The sequence below is a fragment of the Mizuhopecten yessoensis genome, unplaced genomic scaffold (genome assembly GCF_002113885.1).
Source record: "Mizuhopecten yessoensis strain PY_sf001 unplaced genomic scaffold, ASM211388v2 scaffold11181, whole genome shotgun sequence".
NCBI classification, from domain to species: domain Eukaryota; kingdom Metazoa; phylum Mollusca; class Bivalvia; order Pectinida; family Pectinidae; genus Mizuhopecten; species Mizuhopecten yessoensis.
The window spans coordinates 1339719-1360811 of record NW_018408920.1 but is presented as its reverse complement, the minus strand read 5'-3'; the positions used below and the strand labels follow the sequence as shown (position 1 = coordinate 1360811).

Here is a 21093-nt window from a genome sequence, read left to right as displayed (position 1 = left end):
TTGTATATAGAAGTATACATACATTCGTATACAGAAAAGTACATACATTCGTATATACATACATTCGTATACAGAAAAATACATACATTCGTATAAAGAAGTATACATACATTCGTATACAGAAGTATACATACATTCGTATATACATACATTCGTATACAGAAAAGTACATACATTCGTATACAGAAGTGTACATTCATTTGTATATAGAAGTATACATACATTCGTATACAGAAGTATACATACATTCGTATATACATACATTCGTATACAGAAAAGTACATACATTCGTATAAAGAAGTATGCATACATTCGTATACAGAATGGTACATACATTCGTATATAGAAGTATACATACATTCGTATAAAGAATTATGCATACATTCGTATACAGAATGTTACATACATTCGTATATTGATGTGTACATACATTCGTATAAAGAAGTATGCATACATTCGTATATAGATGTGTACATACATTCGTATACAGTATGGTACATACATTCGTATATAGAAGTATACATAAATTCTTATATAGAAGTATACATACATTTGTATACAGTCAAGTGGGCCAAAAAATAAAATCATGTATAAGGTTAAAAGGTCACTGTAAACTCCTGCTCCTTCTCACTGTGGTGCCAAACACATATTGACGTTTTTGACGTAGTATGTATGGCATTGAATATTAAAATTTACACCAAGAAATTCGTTAATAATATACATCTGGGTGAGGTGAACTTGTGCTATGCTTTATGATACAACCAGCTGCCGGATAAAAGTTTTTTTCTGATCGGTGTTATGTAATTTACATGGTTCGTATGGATAATAAAAGCTTTGTATCGTTTATAAACAAATTAACTGTAATATTTTTTAATTAAAAAAATTATATCCGTCTGTAATCGAAACAGAATCTCAAATTTACTTAACAGAACTTTCCGAATTACTGAAATAAAATTCTGCTGTTTTCAAAACAGTATTGCTCCTTGTACGTTATTTCAACGACATGAAACAGCACCAATTTGCTGTACAAGGTCATGTGTAAGCAAACACCGAGCTGTATGTACGTTTGATACCAGAGTTAGGCCCAGCAAGAGAATCGATAGCGGTATATAGGGGAGGAATATGTAAATACCTCAGCACCGCCGCTACAATACTCATCTTGTTAGTACGCATTCAGAACACAATCTCTTCGATTTTGTCAGGCAATCTGTTTCATCCCCAAGTTCTTAGATTCCATTTGTATGACCAAGTGTTTCCGTGATTTGGTATGCCTGGACATAAAGACAGCAGACAGAAAAGGGAAGGTGCCTGAGTTTTAAGTCTGTGTTTTCAGTCGATGATCGATAGAGCAGAATTTGACAATGGATTCGTGCCAGTAATGTTTCTATATTGCAACATGAAATCAATGCAATTTTCGTGTAGACGTACTATAAATCATGGTTGGTGGAAATTTGACAGGGAAAGTAATGGGTGTCATGGGCCTTCCGCCACGCAACTATGGAATCTGAATACAAAACAAGACTACCGCTGTTGGCTACAATACACCATCGCTACTGTCTACTAAACACCATCATTTCAACCTAATGCACGCCATTTCTTTCAAGCATACAAACTATAGCTTCTAACACACACAACTACTGCTAAGTAATAAACACCCTCGACACAATGTAATATTTATTTTCCATCGACTAATAGACACAATCACAACTACCAAATACTAAATCGTTATAAACTAAAATACATCCTACAAAACATCGTTATTGGCTAGTAGACAACATCGCTACATGTTACTAAAACATCGCTACTGGCTAGAATACACCATCATTTAAATAAAATCATAGCATCGCTACCGGCTTATAGCCACCATAGCTACAGGGTAACACGCTATTAGCTATAGACATCATCGTTATTGATAACTACATAACGATGCTACTAGCTAATAGACACCATCGCTATAGCTAGGCTACAACAAAACAACATTACCAGCTAAAATGGATACCATCGTTCGAGGTTAAAACATGGTATTGCTCCTGTACAATAGAAACCATGCTTACAGGTATTAAACAGAATCGCGACTAGATACATAACACTTCTACTGACCAAAGACACACAATACCAATCAATTAACGCACAACATCGCAGCTACATGCTTATCTTAGCTATAACACAACATAGCTGCTGACTTATAGACAGTATCGGTTCTGGCTAATGCATAATTGCTATCTATTTGTAAATACCATCACTGCTTACTAATATACACGATAGCTTAACAATAGGCCCTGTTGCTACTAGCTTATTCACAACATAGTACCTGGCTTAAATCCAGCATCGCTACTTGTCTGGTGCATCATAGTTAATATATTTTAATATGTGCAGACCTTTTTCGGTTTTTCTAACATTCATCTTTGCTAATGGATTAAAGATACCACAGTCTCTTGCCAGATAATAATAGTGAAAGTATATTTATTTAGTTAACCATAACCTGGCACTTCCTCAATGACTATAGCTGTTAACAGGACGTAAAACACAAATAAACAAATCTAAAAAGAATAATGAAAGAGGTATTTTCAACGTAATTCAACTACATGTATTGGCCCAGATGGAAGAGAGCGCGAGATAACCCCGTAGTGTCTGTAGCAAACTGCGTGGTCTAGCTAGCTGGTGGACCAATGCCTTTCATGTTCGAACCACGGCTGTTTTGGTAAAAAGCAAAAACACTATCTACTGCGTCATGCGACCATCTTAGAACAAATAGACACCTTCTCTACTGGCGTATACAGAGCTTCCCCTACAAGTGATGGCTGGTTAATCAAATTCTGTAAACACACGATGTTTATCGAGAGTATTTACACTTTGAAAATTAACTAACTATAGGTAGATAAATATGATCAAATTTTTTTTTTCTCTCTCACAACGTTCGGATATTTTATCTTAAAAAAATACTTTATTCCTGTTTCTTACAAAGTCATAATAGAAGATGACATCGCAAAGCATAGTTACGTGACGTCATATTTAGAAGATTGATTCGAGAGTGTTATCCACCAGTGGGTAACCGAGCACGTAACGTTAACCACCTCACATCAGGTTTACTGATCAGTGAGCTGGGAGTGAGGAAACCTAAAGTGGGTGTACATACAGACAGAATCCCCTATGCCTTACGTAAAGTTACCAGGTTTAAAGTCTTAAATGCATTCCATGATCCATCTGACTTCTGGTGTTAACACGGAAATATATATATATATAATTGAAATTAAAAAAATAAAGCAGTTGCTAATAAGCAAAATATTAGGAACATGTGGTGACACTGTACCTGTAAAAACTCCAGGATCAAACATAAGGCGAACAGAGTTGATAGTACTTTCCCCCAATTAGTAACAGTGCTTTAAAAGTCTACAAAATTGCTAAAATTAGATAAAGGTCAAACATAGGTCACTGTTGCATCATGGGAATTGTTCTTATTTAGTATAACAAAAACTTGTCTGTGTGAGTTACTGAATATGAACTCAACTTCAAAGCTTCGTCTTATGAAATATTGACGGTATCCCGCTAAGACCGAACAGACTAAGAGGCTGATTAAGAGCAGGGACACTGGAGACACCGACACATGTATTTCCAGTTCTGTTCTCTACGTTTTATAAAGAGAATTCTCCATTTGAACCTTGTAAATAACTGGGCATACAAGGCGACAGGGAGGCATTAACTTCGCTCAATAGCCGTTGAACACAGCTCTCACGGCTCGTGCTGAACAACGGCTATCATTAGCGTGCTATCAATCTCGGAATAAACACTTCTTTTATACACTTGGTCCCTTGCAAGTCAACGTTCAAATCAGTTGGAATCAAGAGCGACATAAAACACATTTTCCCGATATGATTATAAATATTTATAAACGTATCACTAAAATACAAGCCCTTTGGGTGTCAATCTTATTATCGCATTTTAGATATGGTTGTTATCGATTTCTCACGTTGAATCAAATTTTGTTCCATCCCAACACATAAAATTTTAAGATAGCACAAACACGCACACGTTTCGAATCGCCAATAATTCACTATTTTAAGATGCGGTTTGGGTTTCATCACATTTATTGCTAAATCACGACATGATCATGGGAAAACAACATAGTCCAGATGTTGAAAGCATTGTTAGCTTATAATACAGAAAACATTCACTATAACGTCCCTCATTTCGTTCGATGGACCCTATTATAGCGTCCCTCATTTCATTTAATAGACCAAATTATAGCGTTCCACATTTCATTTAATATACCTTGATTATAGCGTCCCTCATTTCATTTAATATACCCTATTATAACGTCCCTCGTTTCATTTAATATGTCATATTATAGCGTTCTACATTATTTAATATAGCCTATTATAACGTCCCTTATTTCATTTAATAAACCATATTATAGCATCCCGCATTTCCTGAAATATAATCTATTATAGTGTCCGTCATTTCATTTAATAGACCCTATTATAGTGTCCGTCATTTCATTTAATAGACCCTATCATAGTGTCCGTCATTTCATTTGATATACCATATTATAGTGTTCGTCATTTCATTTAATATACCCTCTTATAATGTCCCTCATTTCCTTTATTATACCCTTTTATAGTGCCTTAATTTCATTTAATATACTTTATTATAGTGTCCGTCATTTCATTTAATATACCATATTATACCGTCCCACATTTCCTTAAATAGAACCTATTATAACGTCCCTCATTTCATTTGATATACCATATTATAGTGTTCGTCATCTCATTTAATATACCCTATTATAACGTCCCTCATTTCATTTGATAGACCCTATTATAGCGTCCCTCATTTCATTAAATAGACCATATTATAGCGTCTCTCATTTCATTTAATAGACCCTATTATAGCGTCCCACATTTCATTTAATTTACCCTATTTTCACGTCCCTCATTTCATTTGATAGACCCTATTATAGCGTCCGACATTTCATTTAATATACACTATTATAACTTCCCTCATTTCATTTGATAAACCCTATTATAGCGTCCCTCATTTCATTAAATAGACCATATTATAGCGTCTCTCATTTCATCCAATAGACCCTAGTATAGTGGCTTTCATTTCATTTAATATACTATATTTTAGTGTCCCTCATTTCTTTCAATAGACCATATTATAGCGTCCCTCGTTTCATTCAATAGACCCTATTATAGGGTCCCTCATTTCATTTGATATACCATATTATAGTGTTCGTCATTTCATTTAATATACCCTCTTATAATGTCCCTCATTTCCTTTATTATACCCTTTTATAGTGCCCTAATTTCATTTAATATACTTATTATAGTGTCCGTCATTTCATTTAATATACCATATTATATCGTCCCACATTTCATTTAATATACTTTATTATAGCGTCCCTCATTTCATATAATAGACCGTATTAAAGTGTTCCTCATTTGTTTTTATAGACCCTTTTATTATGTCCGTCATTTTAAAATAAATGTACCAGTGCCACATGATGTGCAATAAACGAATGCCCTTACTGAGAACCCAGTGTTGTCTTGTGGTGATGATGTGTTTCATTTCGTTTTGGTGCCACCTAATTTCTGTTGTCTGCGTATACTATGTTTGAGTCCCAATATTTTATGTTGATTTTTTATACAGTCATACCTTTATGTATTTTGATATGTTGTTTAGATCAAACAAAAACAGATTAGCACCGGGATGAATCAATTTATTCAAAAGCATGAAAAAAGTTCAGTAATTTCTCAGAGAAATGTCATGCTATTCCCTTTCGTAAGATATTCGGTTACAACAACACTCAACAAATCAAACAAATGAAAGGACAGAATAAGTCACAGTATTAACACAAGGACAGAATATATCACAGTATCAACACACAAGGACAGACTATATCACAGTATCAACACAAGGACAGAATATATCACAGTATCAACACACAAGGACAGAATATATCACAGTATTATCAACACAAGGACAGAATATGTCACAGTATTAACACGCAAGGACAGAATATATCACAGTTTTATCAACACAAGGACAGAATATGTCACAGTATTAACACGCAAGGACAGAATATGTCACAGAATCAACACACAAGGACAGAATATATCACAGTATCAACACTCAAGGACAGAATATATCACAGTATCAACACAAGGACAGAATATATCACAGTATCAACACAAGGACAGAATATGTCACGGTATCGACACAAGGACAGAATATGTCACAGTATCAACACAAGGACAGAATATGTTACAGTATCAACACAAGGACAGAATATATCACAGTATCGACACAAGGACAGAATATGTCACAGTATCAACACAAGGCCAGAATATATCACAGTATCAACACAAGGACAGAATATATGACGGTATCGACACAAGGACAGAATATGTCACAGTATCAACACTAGGACAGAATATGTCCCAGTATCAACACAAGGACAGAATATATCACAGTTTTATCAACACAAGGACAGAATATGTCACAGTATTAACACGCAAGGACAGAATATGTCACAGTATTAACACGCAAGGACAGAATATGTCACAGAATCAACACACAAGGAAAGAATATATCACAGTATCAACACTCAAGGACAGAATATATCACAGTATCAACACAAGGACAGAATATGTCACAGTATTAACACGCAAGGACAGAATATGTCACAGTATTAACACGCAAGGACAGAATATGTCACAGAATCAACACACAAGGACAGAATATATCACAGTATCAACACACGAACAGAATATATCACGGTATCGACACAAGGACAGAATATGTCACAGTATCAACACTAGGACAGAATATGTCACAGTATCAACACAAGGACAGAATATATCCCAGTATCAACACAAGGACAGAATATATCACAGTATCGACACAAGGACAGAATATGTCACAGTATCAACACAAGGCCAGAATATATCACAGTATCAACACAAGGACAGAATATGTCACAGTATCAACACAAGGACAGTATATATCACAGTATCAAGACAAGGCCAAATTATATCACAGTATCAACACACAAGGACAGAATAAATCACAGTATCAACACAAGGAGAGAATATATCACAGTATCAACACAAGGACAGAATATGTCACAGTATTAACACGCAAGGACAGAATATGTCACAGAATCAACACACAAGGACAGAATATATCACAGTATCAACACTCAAGGACAGAATATATCACAGTATCGACACAAGGACAGAATATGTCACAGTATCAACACAAGGACAGAATATATCACAGTATCAACACAAGGACAGAATATATCACAGTATCAACAAAACAACAGAATATATCACAGTATCAACACAAGGACAGAATATATCACAGAATCAACACACAAGGACAGAATATGTCACAGTATCAGCACACAAGGACAGAATATATCACAGTATCAATACAACGACAGAATATGTCACAGTATCAACAGGACAGAATATATCACAGTATCAACACAACGACAGAATATGTCACAGTATCAACAGGACAGAATATATCACAGTATCAACACAACGACAGAATATGTCACAGTATCAACACACAAAAACAGAAAATATCACAGTATCAACAGAAGGACAGAATATATCACAGTAGCAACACAAGGACAGAATATGTCACAGTATTAACACAAGGACAGAATATATCACAGTATCAACAGAAGAACAGAATATATCACAGTATCAACATACAAGGACATAATATATCACAGTATCAGCACACAAGGACAGAATATATCACAGTATCAGCACGCAAGGACAGAATATATCACAGTATCAACACACAAGAACAAAATATATCACAGTATCAACACAAGGACAGAATATATAACAGTATCAATACACAAGGACAGAATATATCACAGTATCAGCACGCAAGGACAGAATATATCACAGTATCAACAAAACAACAGAATATATCACAGTATCAACACAAGGTATCACAGTATCAACAAAACAACAGAATATATCACAGTATCAACACAAGGACAGAATATATAACAGTATCAATACACAAGGACAGAATATATCACAGTATCAACTCTCAAGGACAGAATATGTCACAGTATCAACACTAGGACAGAATATGTCATAGTATCAACACAAGGACAGAATATATCACAGTATCAACAGACAAGGACAGAATATATCACAGTATCAGCACGCAAGGACAGAATATATCACAGTATCAACAAAACAACAGAATATATCACAGTATCAACACAAGGATAGAATATATCACAGTATCAACACAAGGACAGAATATATCACAGAATCAACACACAAGGACAGAATATATCACAGTATCAGCACACAAGGACAGAATATATCACAGTATCAATACAACGACAGAATATGTCACAGTATCAACACACAAGGACAGAATATGTCACAGTATCAACACACAAAGACAGAATATATCACAGTATCAACAGAAGGACAGAATATATCACAGTATCAACATACAAGGACAGAATATATCACAGTATCAGCACACAAGGACAGAATATATCACAGAATCAACACAAGGACAGAATATATCACAGGATCAACACACAAGAACAGAATATATCACAGTATCAACACAAGGACAGAATATGTCACAGTATCAACACACAAAGACATAATATATCACAGTATCAACAGAAGGACAGAATATATCACAGTATCAACAGACAAGGACAGAATATATCACAGTATCAGCACACAAGAACAAAATATATCACAGTATCAACACAAGGACAGAATATGTCACAGTATCAAAACACAAAGACAGAATATATCACAGTATCAACAGAGGGACAGAATATATCACAGTATCAACATACAAGGACAGAATATATCACAGTATCAGCACGCAAGGACAGAATATATCACAGTATCAACACACAAGAACAAAATATATCACAGTATCAACACAAGGACAGAATATGTCACAGTACCAACACACAAGGACAGAATATATCACAGTATCAGCACACAAGAACAAAATATATCACAGTATCAACACAAGGACAGAATATGTCACAGTATCAAAACACAAAGACAGAATATATCACAGTATCAACAGGAGGACAGAATATATCACAGTATCAACATACAAGGACAGAATATATCACAGTATCAACACACAAAGACAGAATATATCGCAGTATCAACAGAAGGACAGAATATATCACAGTATCAACACAAGGACTGAATATATCACAGTATCAGCACACAAGGACAGAATATATCACAGAATCAACACAAGGACAGAATATATCACAGGATCAACACACAAGAACAGAATATATCACAGTATCAACACAAGGACAGAATATATCACAGTATCAACACACAAGGACAGAATATATCACAGTATCAACACACAAGAACAAAATATATCACAGTATCAACACAAGGACAGAATATGTCACAGTATCAACACGCAAGGACAGAATATAGTATCAACACACAAGGACAGAATATATAACAGTATCAACACAAGGACAGAATATATCAAAGTATCAACACATAAGGACAGAATATGTCACAGTATCAACACACAAGGACAGAATATATCACAGTATCAACGCACAAGGACACAATATATCACAGTATCAACACAAGGACAGAATATATCACAGTATCAATACACAAGGACAGAATATATCACAGTATCAACACACAAGGACAGAATATATCACAGTATCAACACATAAGGACAGAATATGTCACAGTATCAACACACAAGAACAGAATATATCACAGTATCAACACACAAGGACAGAACATATCACAGTATCAACACAGGGACAGAATATATCACAGTATCAACACACAAGGACAGAATATATCACGGTATCAACAAAAGAACAGAATATATCACAGTATCAACACACAAGGACAGAATACATCATAGTATCAACACACAAGGACAGAATATATCACAGTATCAATACATAAGGACAGAATATATCACAGTATCAACAAAAGAACAGAATATATCACAGTATCAGCACACAAGGACAGAATACATCATAGTATCAACACACAAGGACAGAATATATCACAGAATCAACACAATGACAGAATATGTCACAGTATCAACACAAGGACAGAATATGTTACAGTATCAACAAAAGGACAGAATATGTCACAGTATCAACACGCAAGGAAAGAATATATCACAGTATCAACACACAATGAGAGAATATATCAAAGTATCAACACACAAGGACAGAATATGTTACAGTATCAATACACAAGGACAGAATATATCACAGTATCAACACACAAGGACAGAATATGTCACAGTATTAACAAACAATGACAGAATATGTCACAGTATCAACACACAAGGACAGAATATATCATAGTATCAACACGCAATATGTCACAGTATCAACACAAGGACAGAATATGTTACAGTATCAACAAAAGGACAGAATATGTCACAGTATCAACACGCAAGGACAGAATATATCACAGTATCAACACACAAGGACAGAATATGTCACAGTATCAACACACAAGGACAGAATATATCACAGTATCAACACGCAAGGACAGAATATATCACAGTATCAACACACAAGGACAGAATATGTCACAGTATCAACACAAGGACAGAATATATCAGAGTATCAACACATAAGGACAGAATATAACGGTATCAACACAAGAACAGAATATATCACAGTATCAACACACAAGGACAGAATACATCATAGTATCAACACGAAAGGACAGAATATATCACAGTATTAACACACAAGGACAGAATATATCACAGTATCAACACAAGGACAGAGTATATCACAGTATCAACACATAAGGACAGAATATGTCAAAGTATCAACACACAAGGACAGAATATGTCCCAGTATCAACACGCAAGGAAAGAATATATCACAGTATCAACGCACAAGGACAGAATATGTCACAGTATCAACACGCAAGGAAAGAATATATCACAGTATCAACACACAAGGACAGAATACATCATAGTATCAACACGCAAGGACAGAATATACCACAGTATTAACACACCAGGACAGAATATGTCACAGTATCAACACACAAGGACAGAATATATCACAGTATCAATACAAGGACAGAATATATCACAGTATCAACACAAGGACAGAATATATCACAGTATCTACATACAAGGACAGAATATATCACAGTATCAACACACAAGGACAGAATATATCACAGTATCAACACACAATGACAGAATATATCACAGTATCAACACACAAGGACAGAATATGTCACAGTATCAACACGCAAGGACAGAATATATCACAGTATCAACAAACAAGGACAGAATATGTCACAGTATCAACACAAGGACAGAATACGTCACAGTATTAACACGCAAGGACAGAATATGTCACAGTATCAACACAAGGACAGAATATATCACAGGATCAACACACAAGGACAGAATATGTCACAGTATCAGCACAAGGACAGAATATATCACAGTATCAATACACAAGGACAGAATATGTCACAGTATTAACACGCAAGGACAGGATATGTCACAGTATTAACACGCAAGGACAGGATATGTCACAGTATTAACACGCAAGGACAGAATATGTCACAGTATCAACACGCGAGGACAGAATATATCACAGTATCAACACACCAGGACAGAATATGTCCCAGTATTAACACGCAAGGACAGAATATATCAAAGTATCAACACACCAGGACAGAATATGTCCCAGTATTAACACGCAAGGACAGAATATATCACAGTATCAACGCACAAGGACAGAATATATCACAGTATCAAAACACAAGGACAGAATATGTCACAGTATCACCACAAGGACAGAATATGTCACAGTATCAACACTCAAGGACAGAATATATCACAGTATCAACAAACAAGGACAGAATATGTCACAGTATCAATACACAAGGACAGAATATATCACAGTATCAGCACAAGGACAGAATATATCACAGTATCAGCACACAAGGACAGAATATATCACAGTATCAACAAACAAGGACAGAATATGTCACAGGATCAACACAAGGACAGAATATATCACAGTATAAACACACAAGGACAGAATATGTCACAGTATCAGCACAAGGACAGAATATATCACAGTATCAGCACAAGGACAGAATATATCACAGTATCAGCACACAAGGACAGAATATATCACAGTATCAGCACAAGGACAGAATATATCACAGTATCAATACACAAGGACAGAATATGTCACAGTATCACCACAAGGACAGAATATGTCACAGTATCAACACAAGGACAGAATACGTCACAGTATTAACACGCAAGGACAGAATATGTCACAGTATTAACACGCAAGGACAGAATATATCAAAGTATCAACACACCAGGACAGAATATGTCCCAGTATTAACACGCAAGGACAGAATATATCACAGTATCCACACAAGGACAGAATATGTCACAGTATCAATACACAAGGACAGAATATATCACAGTATCATATCACAGTATCAACACACAAGGACAGATTATATCACAGTATCAACACAAGGACAGAATATGTAACAGTATCAACACAAGGACAGAATATGTTACAGTATCAACAAAAGGACAGAATATCTCACAGTATCAACACGCAAGGACAGAATATATCACAGTATAAACACACAAAGACAGAATATATCACAGTATCAACACAAGGGCAGAATATATCACAGTATTAACATGGAAGTACAGAATATGTCACATTATCAACACACAAGGACAGAATATAGCACAGTATCAACACACAAGGACAGACTATATCACAGTATCAACACTAGGACAGAATATATCACAGTATCAACACAATGACAGAATATGTCACAGTATCAACACACAAGGACAGAATATATCACAGTATCAGCACACAAGGACAGAATATATCACAGTATCATATCACAGTATCAACACACAAGGACAGATTATATCACAGTATCAACACAAGGACAGAATATGTTACAGTATCAACAAAAGGACAGAATATCTCACAGTATCAACACGCAAGGACAGAATACATCACAGTATCAACACACAAGGACAGAATATATCACAGTATCAACACAAGCACAGAATATATCACAGTATTAACATGGAAGGACAGAATATGTCACATTATCAACACACAAGGACAGAATATATCACAGTATCAACACAAGGACAGAATATATCACAGTATTAACATGGAAGGACAGAATATGTCACATTATCAACACACAAGGACAGAATATATCACAGTATCAACACACAAGGACAGACTATATCACAGTATCAACACAAGGACAGAATATATCACAGTATCAACACACACTATACTATAACGGTCATGGTGTTTATTGTGACACATTTACGTTGATTCGTATTTTCATTATATACGACCCAGACAAATTTATTTAGTTACTAATTTGATTTAGATCAGATGAATTCTTCCGAAAATAAGATAAATATGTATGATTCCTGGATATTTGTGCTTGTTTCTATACATGTAAGCAATACTACTCTAAAGTGTTACCTTTTCGAAAGTATGTGAAACAATCTGGCATACCATGATAAATGTCCATAGAATAAAACGCAAGGTTGTTCACACATATCAGTAAAAATACGTTTGTTCATCATTAAAAATAAACACAGACATTTCTTAAACAGATTTCTGGGGGAAAGAGATAAACAAAACAAAAGAAAAATATACGTATCGTCACCAAGCCGGTGACTGTTTCTCTATAAATATCATTATAGGGTCGTTTTGCCTAACTTCCCTAATTCTCAAGTGATTAAGTTTGTCCTTACCAGTTAAATGTCATTGGCTGTTTAAACACAAGAGTCATACTGGACACTTTTAGTAATGTTAATCAACTAACAATTGATGGCATGAATACCGTAATAAACATTCTGATGTCATGATAATTCAATTGACTGTTGATATTACGACAATGCAATCACCACTTGGTGTCACTAGAAAAGCAACTGACATTTAGTTCCAGTGCATTTCCCCTGTGATTACATTTGAACTTCTGATAGCAAGTTCTTATTTAAGTTTGTGTTATCGTACCAAGATTGGTAGCATGCATTCCCTTAGATGTGCAGAGATGTGTTCCTGTTGTATGGGAGTTCGGGCATTATCTCTGCTGGTATTTTTGAATCAAATACACTCTGGTTCTATATAATAACTATTCAAATATGATGAACGTTCCCAGATTGAAGTGATTAATGTTTTAACCAATGAGGTGATGTTTCTATCACTGCTATTGTTGCTAAACTGTATGAGCCTGGCAGTTAACAATCACTCCTTTTTTTATATTTCAAAAAAGTCTTAATGCTTCATTGAGTTATTTAACTCAACTAACATCAGTTCGTAAAGTTTTTGATACAGCAAAGTCAATGTTTTCAGACGTAAAAGGAAATGCTTCAAATGCTGTGAAACAAATAACCCCATGTGGTCGAATGACTAATTAAAGTTATAGTTTCACAGCACGGAAAGCATTTTCTTAACATTGCAAAGGGATGATGCACTGCAAATGTTTCAGTCTGTACTCAAAGGAGGTTGACGTCAGATGTAAATATTAAAACTTAACATTATATTTCTGTCTGTACTCAGAAGTTAGGTGGCGTCAGATCTAAATATTAACAATTAACATCATATTTCAGTCTGTACTCAGATGTCAAGTGGGGTGTTTCTATTCTATGGAATGAAGGACATCAATTCTCTGGACATAGTCGAAGCCTACACTCGACGTTTCCACATGCCGTATATATCACCGAGCCTGTCCCGTGTGGTCACCCGTTTTGACGCACCTTTCCAAGTTCATATGAAGCCGTCTTACACTATGGCCATTGTCGACATGATCTTATTCTACAAGTGGAAGTTTGTACATTTCCTGTACGACTCGGATGAAGGTTGTTATCTCGACTTGCACTTATCTGTTAAAAGTCAATAATGCACCAAAGTGTGATTGCGCTAAAATACTGTCAACACTTCAATATATTCTTGTTGTACTCTAGTTTTATGTAAACACACATTTCAATTTACTTCTGTTGTATTAAATAAAAGGGGTTTATATACTCTTACATAATATATACTTATGTCCTTATTTATAGGCAAAATCTGTTGCCTAAATTGCATATAAAAATCACAAGAAAAGTCCTAAATGAATTATAGATAATAAATATATGTATATCGTTATTCTGACAGGTCTACAACGTTTACAGCAAATCTATCAGTCCGAAAAAGCAAAAGATTTGAAAATTGGTTTCCGTCGCCTGAATGACGTGAATCACGCGCATGAAGAGCTGAAACATCTAGACAGGTTTATTAAGGATAATGTGGAAAAGGCAATTATACTGGATCTCACTTCACAACAGGCGTATGAATCTATCCTAAAACAGGTAAGTAGTACCACACTGTCTCATGCATATACTTCCGGAATTGTTTTCTTTATTAAGATAACTGTTTTAGTTACACGTAAAGCTGTAACTCAGTTCATAGTTCGAAATATTTTAGAATATGCACTCGTATTGGACACATCGGCATTGCATCCATACTTTCTACCACATGATGCATTCAAACTAGTTCTATATGGCTTTTTACACAATATATAAAACGTCGAAATCAGTAACAAAAACAGATATCGACACGGTCTAAATAAAGTCGCACAATATGCATCACTAACGAATCTCGTGAAATTATTAAGGCGACAAGCAAGCTTATGGAAGTAACAGCAACTTAAAAGTCATTGTTTACATAAAAAAATGCGTATTTCCGAAATTTATCAGGCAGTTGAATCCATTTTCATGCAGGATCAAACATCGATTAAGCTATTTTAAAACATAATATTTGCAATTAAACAGATAAACATGATATAGTTTGAATTAAAACAAACTTTGGACAGGCTTTGCAACAGGTTAAAACAATCTATTTTGCAACAGGTAATTGCTTTTCAATCCAACGCCTAATATCTTTTTAAAATGAATGTATTTTCAAAATTCATCGCGTAGAACACTTTTAATATTTAGTGTACAATATAACAGAACATTCTTCTTTTAATTGAAGCCACATCTTGATACATGTATATGGCAATGCAATTTCATCTCGAATTGTTGATACTTTTCTTTATTTGTCAGTTTAATGAGAATTAATATATTGGTCATAAGGTTGAATATTTCGTTTAGAACATTAATGTAATAGATTCTTATGAGGTCAGTCTAAATACAAAGCATTTTTTCCCCCATTTTGATAATATGTTCACCGTATTTCATTTTACATTTTATACATTCATTTTAAGAAGCAATATTGGAAGCATGTAATAACATTTTATATAAATTGATGTGATAAATATTTATGTTTCATCAGTAAACAATTTTAATAAAACAGTTTTCTAATAAAAAGATAATGTATCTGTTTAAAGTGATTTAATGATTTTGATAATGCAACTATCTACAACATTCAATTAGCAGTCCATTTCAATATGTTGTCCAACAAATGGAACATGTTGGTTTGAGGAGAACTAGCTTGCTCCTATTTTATAATTGCTAGATAAAAAAAAAATATGTCGGGTCCTTTGTTGTCGATTGCTTAGTATACTCTGCTTCAAGGAAGTAAAGTGCAGAACATACTTTGTATGTCTCATTAGATTAAAACACATTCATACCTATATAAAAACTGGGGCAACATAAGTACGACGGAAAGTACTAGGAGACTAAGACACGGTGTCCGAGGATACTAAGACACGGTGTCCGAGGAGACTAAGACACGGTGTCCGAGGAGACTAAGACACGGTGTCCGGAAGGGGAAGCGTCTTGTGCTTCATTGACGACCCCCACTATGGCACCACAAACCAACAAGGCACACTAACGATGGAGGCTTTGGATTATCATGTCAGTAATCGTGGTATGATGTAGAAGTACCCTGTTATGTCCGTGTTCTCTAAATTAGTAGAGTATTCTAGTATATGATCGACATGGTTAATTAAAAAAAGAGCACATCTTCGATATGTCTGAATGTGAAATTAAAGGGTTTTTGTTACCAGTCTTAATTATTTCTTTAATAAATTCAATAAACTCAAAAACGGGTCGGTCAGAAATGGAACACAGATCGTTCCCATAAAATGCCCACAGTCAGCTGAAAAATATTGCCTCCGAACTCAACAGTATATTCTCACAATTCCCTTTATCGCCATTTTTGTAGTGAGAACTTTTCAGATTGGGTACCTGTATTTGATTGGATTCCTAGAATACTATCCTTATTTATACCATCAGCGAATACGAATGCATGCGCTACCAACGAAGATCATACACACACAAAAACAATATTAGGCTGGTAACTGATCCCTCAGGGGCATCTGAATTTATATTTCAATGTCGGATTATCCAAACACTATACCTTCTGTCATTGAAGATTTGTCTATTCCACTAATAATTGTCTTCTGTAGCCCATATTAAATATCCATAATTTTACAGATTTAACGAAGTATCATATTTGTATAACGCGTGTAGTATTCAGACTGCGTTTGCTATACTGAGCATGTTATTGGTATTGAAGCCACATCATGACGTATGCCAAACAGCGATCTAGACCGCAATGTCTATCGGGCTTGCAATTGATCTAAATTTGATTTTCTCATCCAATATTCACATAAAAACTGCGGAGATGGGTTTATTGTCAGCAAAAACAAATTGACAAAATTTAGAATCAAATAGTACAATTGTGTGCAGTTTTGTGTTGTAATGAAACCCCACAGAGGAGTCCCAATCAGCGGTTGGTAGAGTGTGTACTGTTTTAGTGTGTAAGAACAGTGTTTCAATTTCCAGTAATAGATTTCACGTCTCAGTATCACCATTATATTACAGTGTAAAATTACGCAAGATTCCACGAGATTGCTCGAGACTTGTATTACAAACACAATTCCATTGTTGTTCAGATATACAAACACATTTTTAGCTTATATCTGATAGTTTAAGTTGTAATTAATTCAAATATTGTTTATTACCATTTGTTTTCACACCAGGAAATTGTTTTTGAATGATCAAAATGAACGAAATATATATAACTGTTGATATTTTTGGAAGTACAGTGGTGAGATGTTCTTAAAGTAGCAAAACAAAATTGCAACTAAAACACAGCATCAGTAAGTTTTATGAAAACACATACATTGTAAGTTAAGAGATTAATATATATACAATAATGATCACTTTCCCCATTATTTCAACTTTCGAATCAAAAGCAATATTATTTGATTGAGAAAATCAGTTAGTATCTCATTGACGTTTACTTAACATTGAAAATTGCCTGAAAACTACGTTCCGTCAAACACTGTTAAAAACTTTTACATGCAAGAAAGAAAAGAGGAATCGGAATCAACAACTGTCGAGTTTATCACTTTTCGTGAAATAAAGAAAATAAACATCAATAGACTATTTACATGGATATAATTTATTTTGTAATATCAATTCTTTTTTTCAGATTGCTGAAGTCGGGATGAACAAACACAGTTACTTTTATCTATTGGCAACATTGGTAAGTTGATAGGTATTTTACAATGTACTATGAGATCGAAGATGGAAAGATCCATTTCAAGGGTTACCTCCAATCTGTATTGTTTATAATATCTTACCACCAATCGGTACTGTTTATAATATCTTACCTCCTATCTGTATTGTTTATAATATCTTACCTCCAATCAGTATTGTTTATAATGTCTTACATCCAATCAGTTTATTTTAATAATATCTTACCTCCAATCAGTATTGTTTATAATATCTTACATCCAATCAGTTATATTTTAATAATAATTTACCTCCAATCAGTATTGTTTATAATATCTTACCTCCAATCAGTATTGTTTATAATGTCTTACATCCAATCAGTTATATTTTAATAATATCTTACCTCCAATCAGTATTGTTTATAACGTATTACATCCAATCAGTTATATTTTAATAACATCTTACCTACAATCAGTATTGTTTATAATATCTTACCTCCAATCAGTATTGTTTATAATATCTTACCTCAAATCAGTATAGTTTATAATATCTTACATCCAATCAGTAATATTTAAATAATATCTTAGCCAATCAGAAATATTTAAATAATATCTTACCTCCAATCTGTATTGTTTATAATATCTTACCTCAAATCTGTATTGTTTATAATATCTTACCTCCAATCAGTGTTGTTTATAATATCTTACCTCCAATCTGTATTGTTTATAATATCTTACCTCCAATCAGTACTGTTTATAATATCTAACTTCCAATCAGTTCTGTTTATAATATCTTACCTCCAATCTGTATTGTTTATAATATCTTACATACAATCAGTAATATTTAAATAATATCTTACCTCGAATCAGTATTGTTCATAACATCTTACCTCAAATCCGTATTGTTTATAATATCTTACCTCCAATCAGTACTGTTTATACTATCTTACCTCCAATCAGTTCTGTTTATAATATCTTTCCTCCAATCAGTATTGTTTATAACATCTTACCTCCAATCAGTACTGTTTATACTATCTTACCTCCAATCAGTTCTGTTTATAATATCTTCCCTCCAATCTGTATTGTTTATAATATCTTACCTCCAATCAGTACTGTTTATACTATCTTACCTCCAATCAGTTCTGTTTATAATATCTTTCCTCCAATCAGTTCTGTTTATAATATCTTACCTCCAATCTGTAATGTTTGTAATATCTTACCTCCAATCTGTATTGTTCATAATATCTTACATACAATCAGTAATATTTAAATAATATCTTACCTCCAATCAGTATTGTTCATAACATCTTACCTCCAATCCGTATTGTTTATAATATCTTACCTCCAATCAGTATTGTTTATAATATCCTACTTCCAATCTGTATTGTTTATAATATATTACCAACAATACGTTTTGTTTATAATATCTTACCTCCAATAAGTATTGTTTATAATATATTACCAACAATATGTATTGTTTATAATATCTTACCTCCAATCTGTATTGTTCATAATATCTTACATACAATCAGTAATATTTAAATAATATCTTACATCCAATCAGTGTTATTCATAATATCTTACATCCAATCAGTATTGTTTATAATTTCTTACCTCCAATCAGTATTGTTTATAATATATTACCAACAATACGTATTGTTTATGATATCTTACCAACAATCAGTATTGATTGTTATACCTTACCAACCTTCAGTATTGCCTGTAATCTCAAATTATCTCCAACATCTAAAATCCGAAATTTCCAGCGCCTTTTCTCATATACCTTATATATACAGGTAGTCACACAATATGCTTTATTTATATTGCAGGTAGTCTAGTTTGTTATAACGCTTCGATATGTTTAATTCGAGGAGAGAGCTCTATGTCTTGTTTTTTAAAAGTTCGCCTTATTATAAAACTGATTGTGATGCCACAAAAGTAGGCTTAAGATAATCTGTATTATAACCAGTGTCGTATGAACAGTTTGGGTTTATATGGGATACAGTTATTAATACGGCAATTATAATTGTCAAACAATATCTTTTCTTAATAAGATTAAATTAGTATTTTATCAAAAAGCTACAAGATTTTAAAATTTGGCTCGGTCTACAATGTCAATAACATTATAAAATACTCAGCTTTTTTCATAAACATCTTTTACAGGATTTCTCTCAACTTGACTTTCGAAGATTCTTGCATGGCGGCGTCAATCTTACAGGATTTGACCTAGTATCTGAAGATAATGATGAAATAAGGAAATTCAATAAGAATTGGATGAGCGCAAAAAAGACGGAGTACGCTGGAGCCGGTCAACCACTTACTGTACGTTACTTACTGTACGTTACTTACTGTACCTTACTGTACGTAACTTACTTAGTGTACGTTACTTACTGTACGTTACTTACTGTACGTTACTTACTGTACCTTACTTACTGTACGTTACTTACTGTACGTTACTTACTGTACGTTACTTACTGCACGTTACTTACTGTACCTTACTGTACGTAACTTACTTACTGTACGTTACTTACTGTACGTTACTTACTGTACCTTA

General features: G+C 34.0%; 1 protein-coding gene across 1 annotated transcript in view; it reads left to right on the top strand.

The window, feature by feature from the left end:
- LOC110440423 (glutamate receptor 2-like) overlaps positions 1-21093 on the top strand; it is a 100026-nt gene that overhangs the window by 61940 nt on the left and 16993 nt on the right. Inside the window, exons 4-7 of the mRNA XM_021483493.1 lie at positions 14707-14955; positions 15251-15444; positions 18518-18571; positions 20703-20861. Of these exons, the coding sequence (XP_021339168.1) occupies positions 14707-14955; positions 15251-15444; positions 18518-18571; positions 20703-20861 (656 nt within the window). The remainder of the gene's footprint in view (positions 1-14706; positions 14956-15250; positions 15445-18517; positions 18572-20702; positions 20862-21093) is intronic.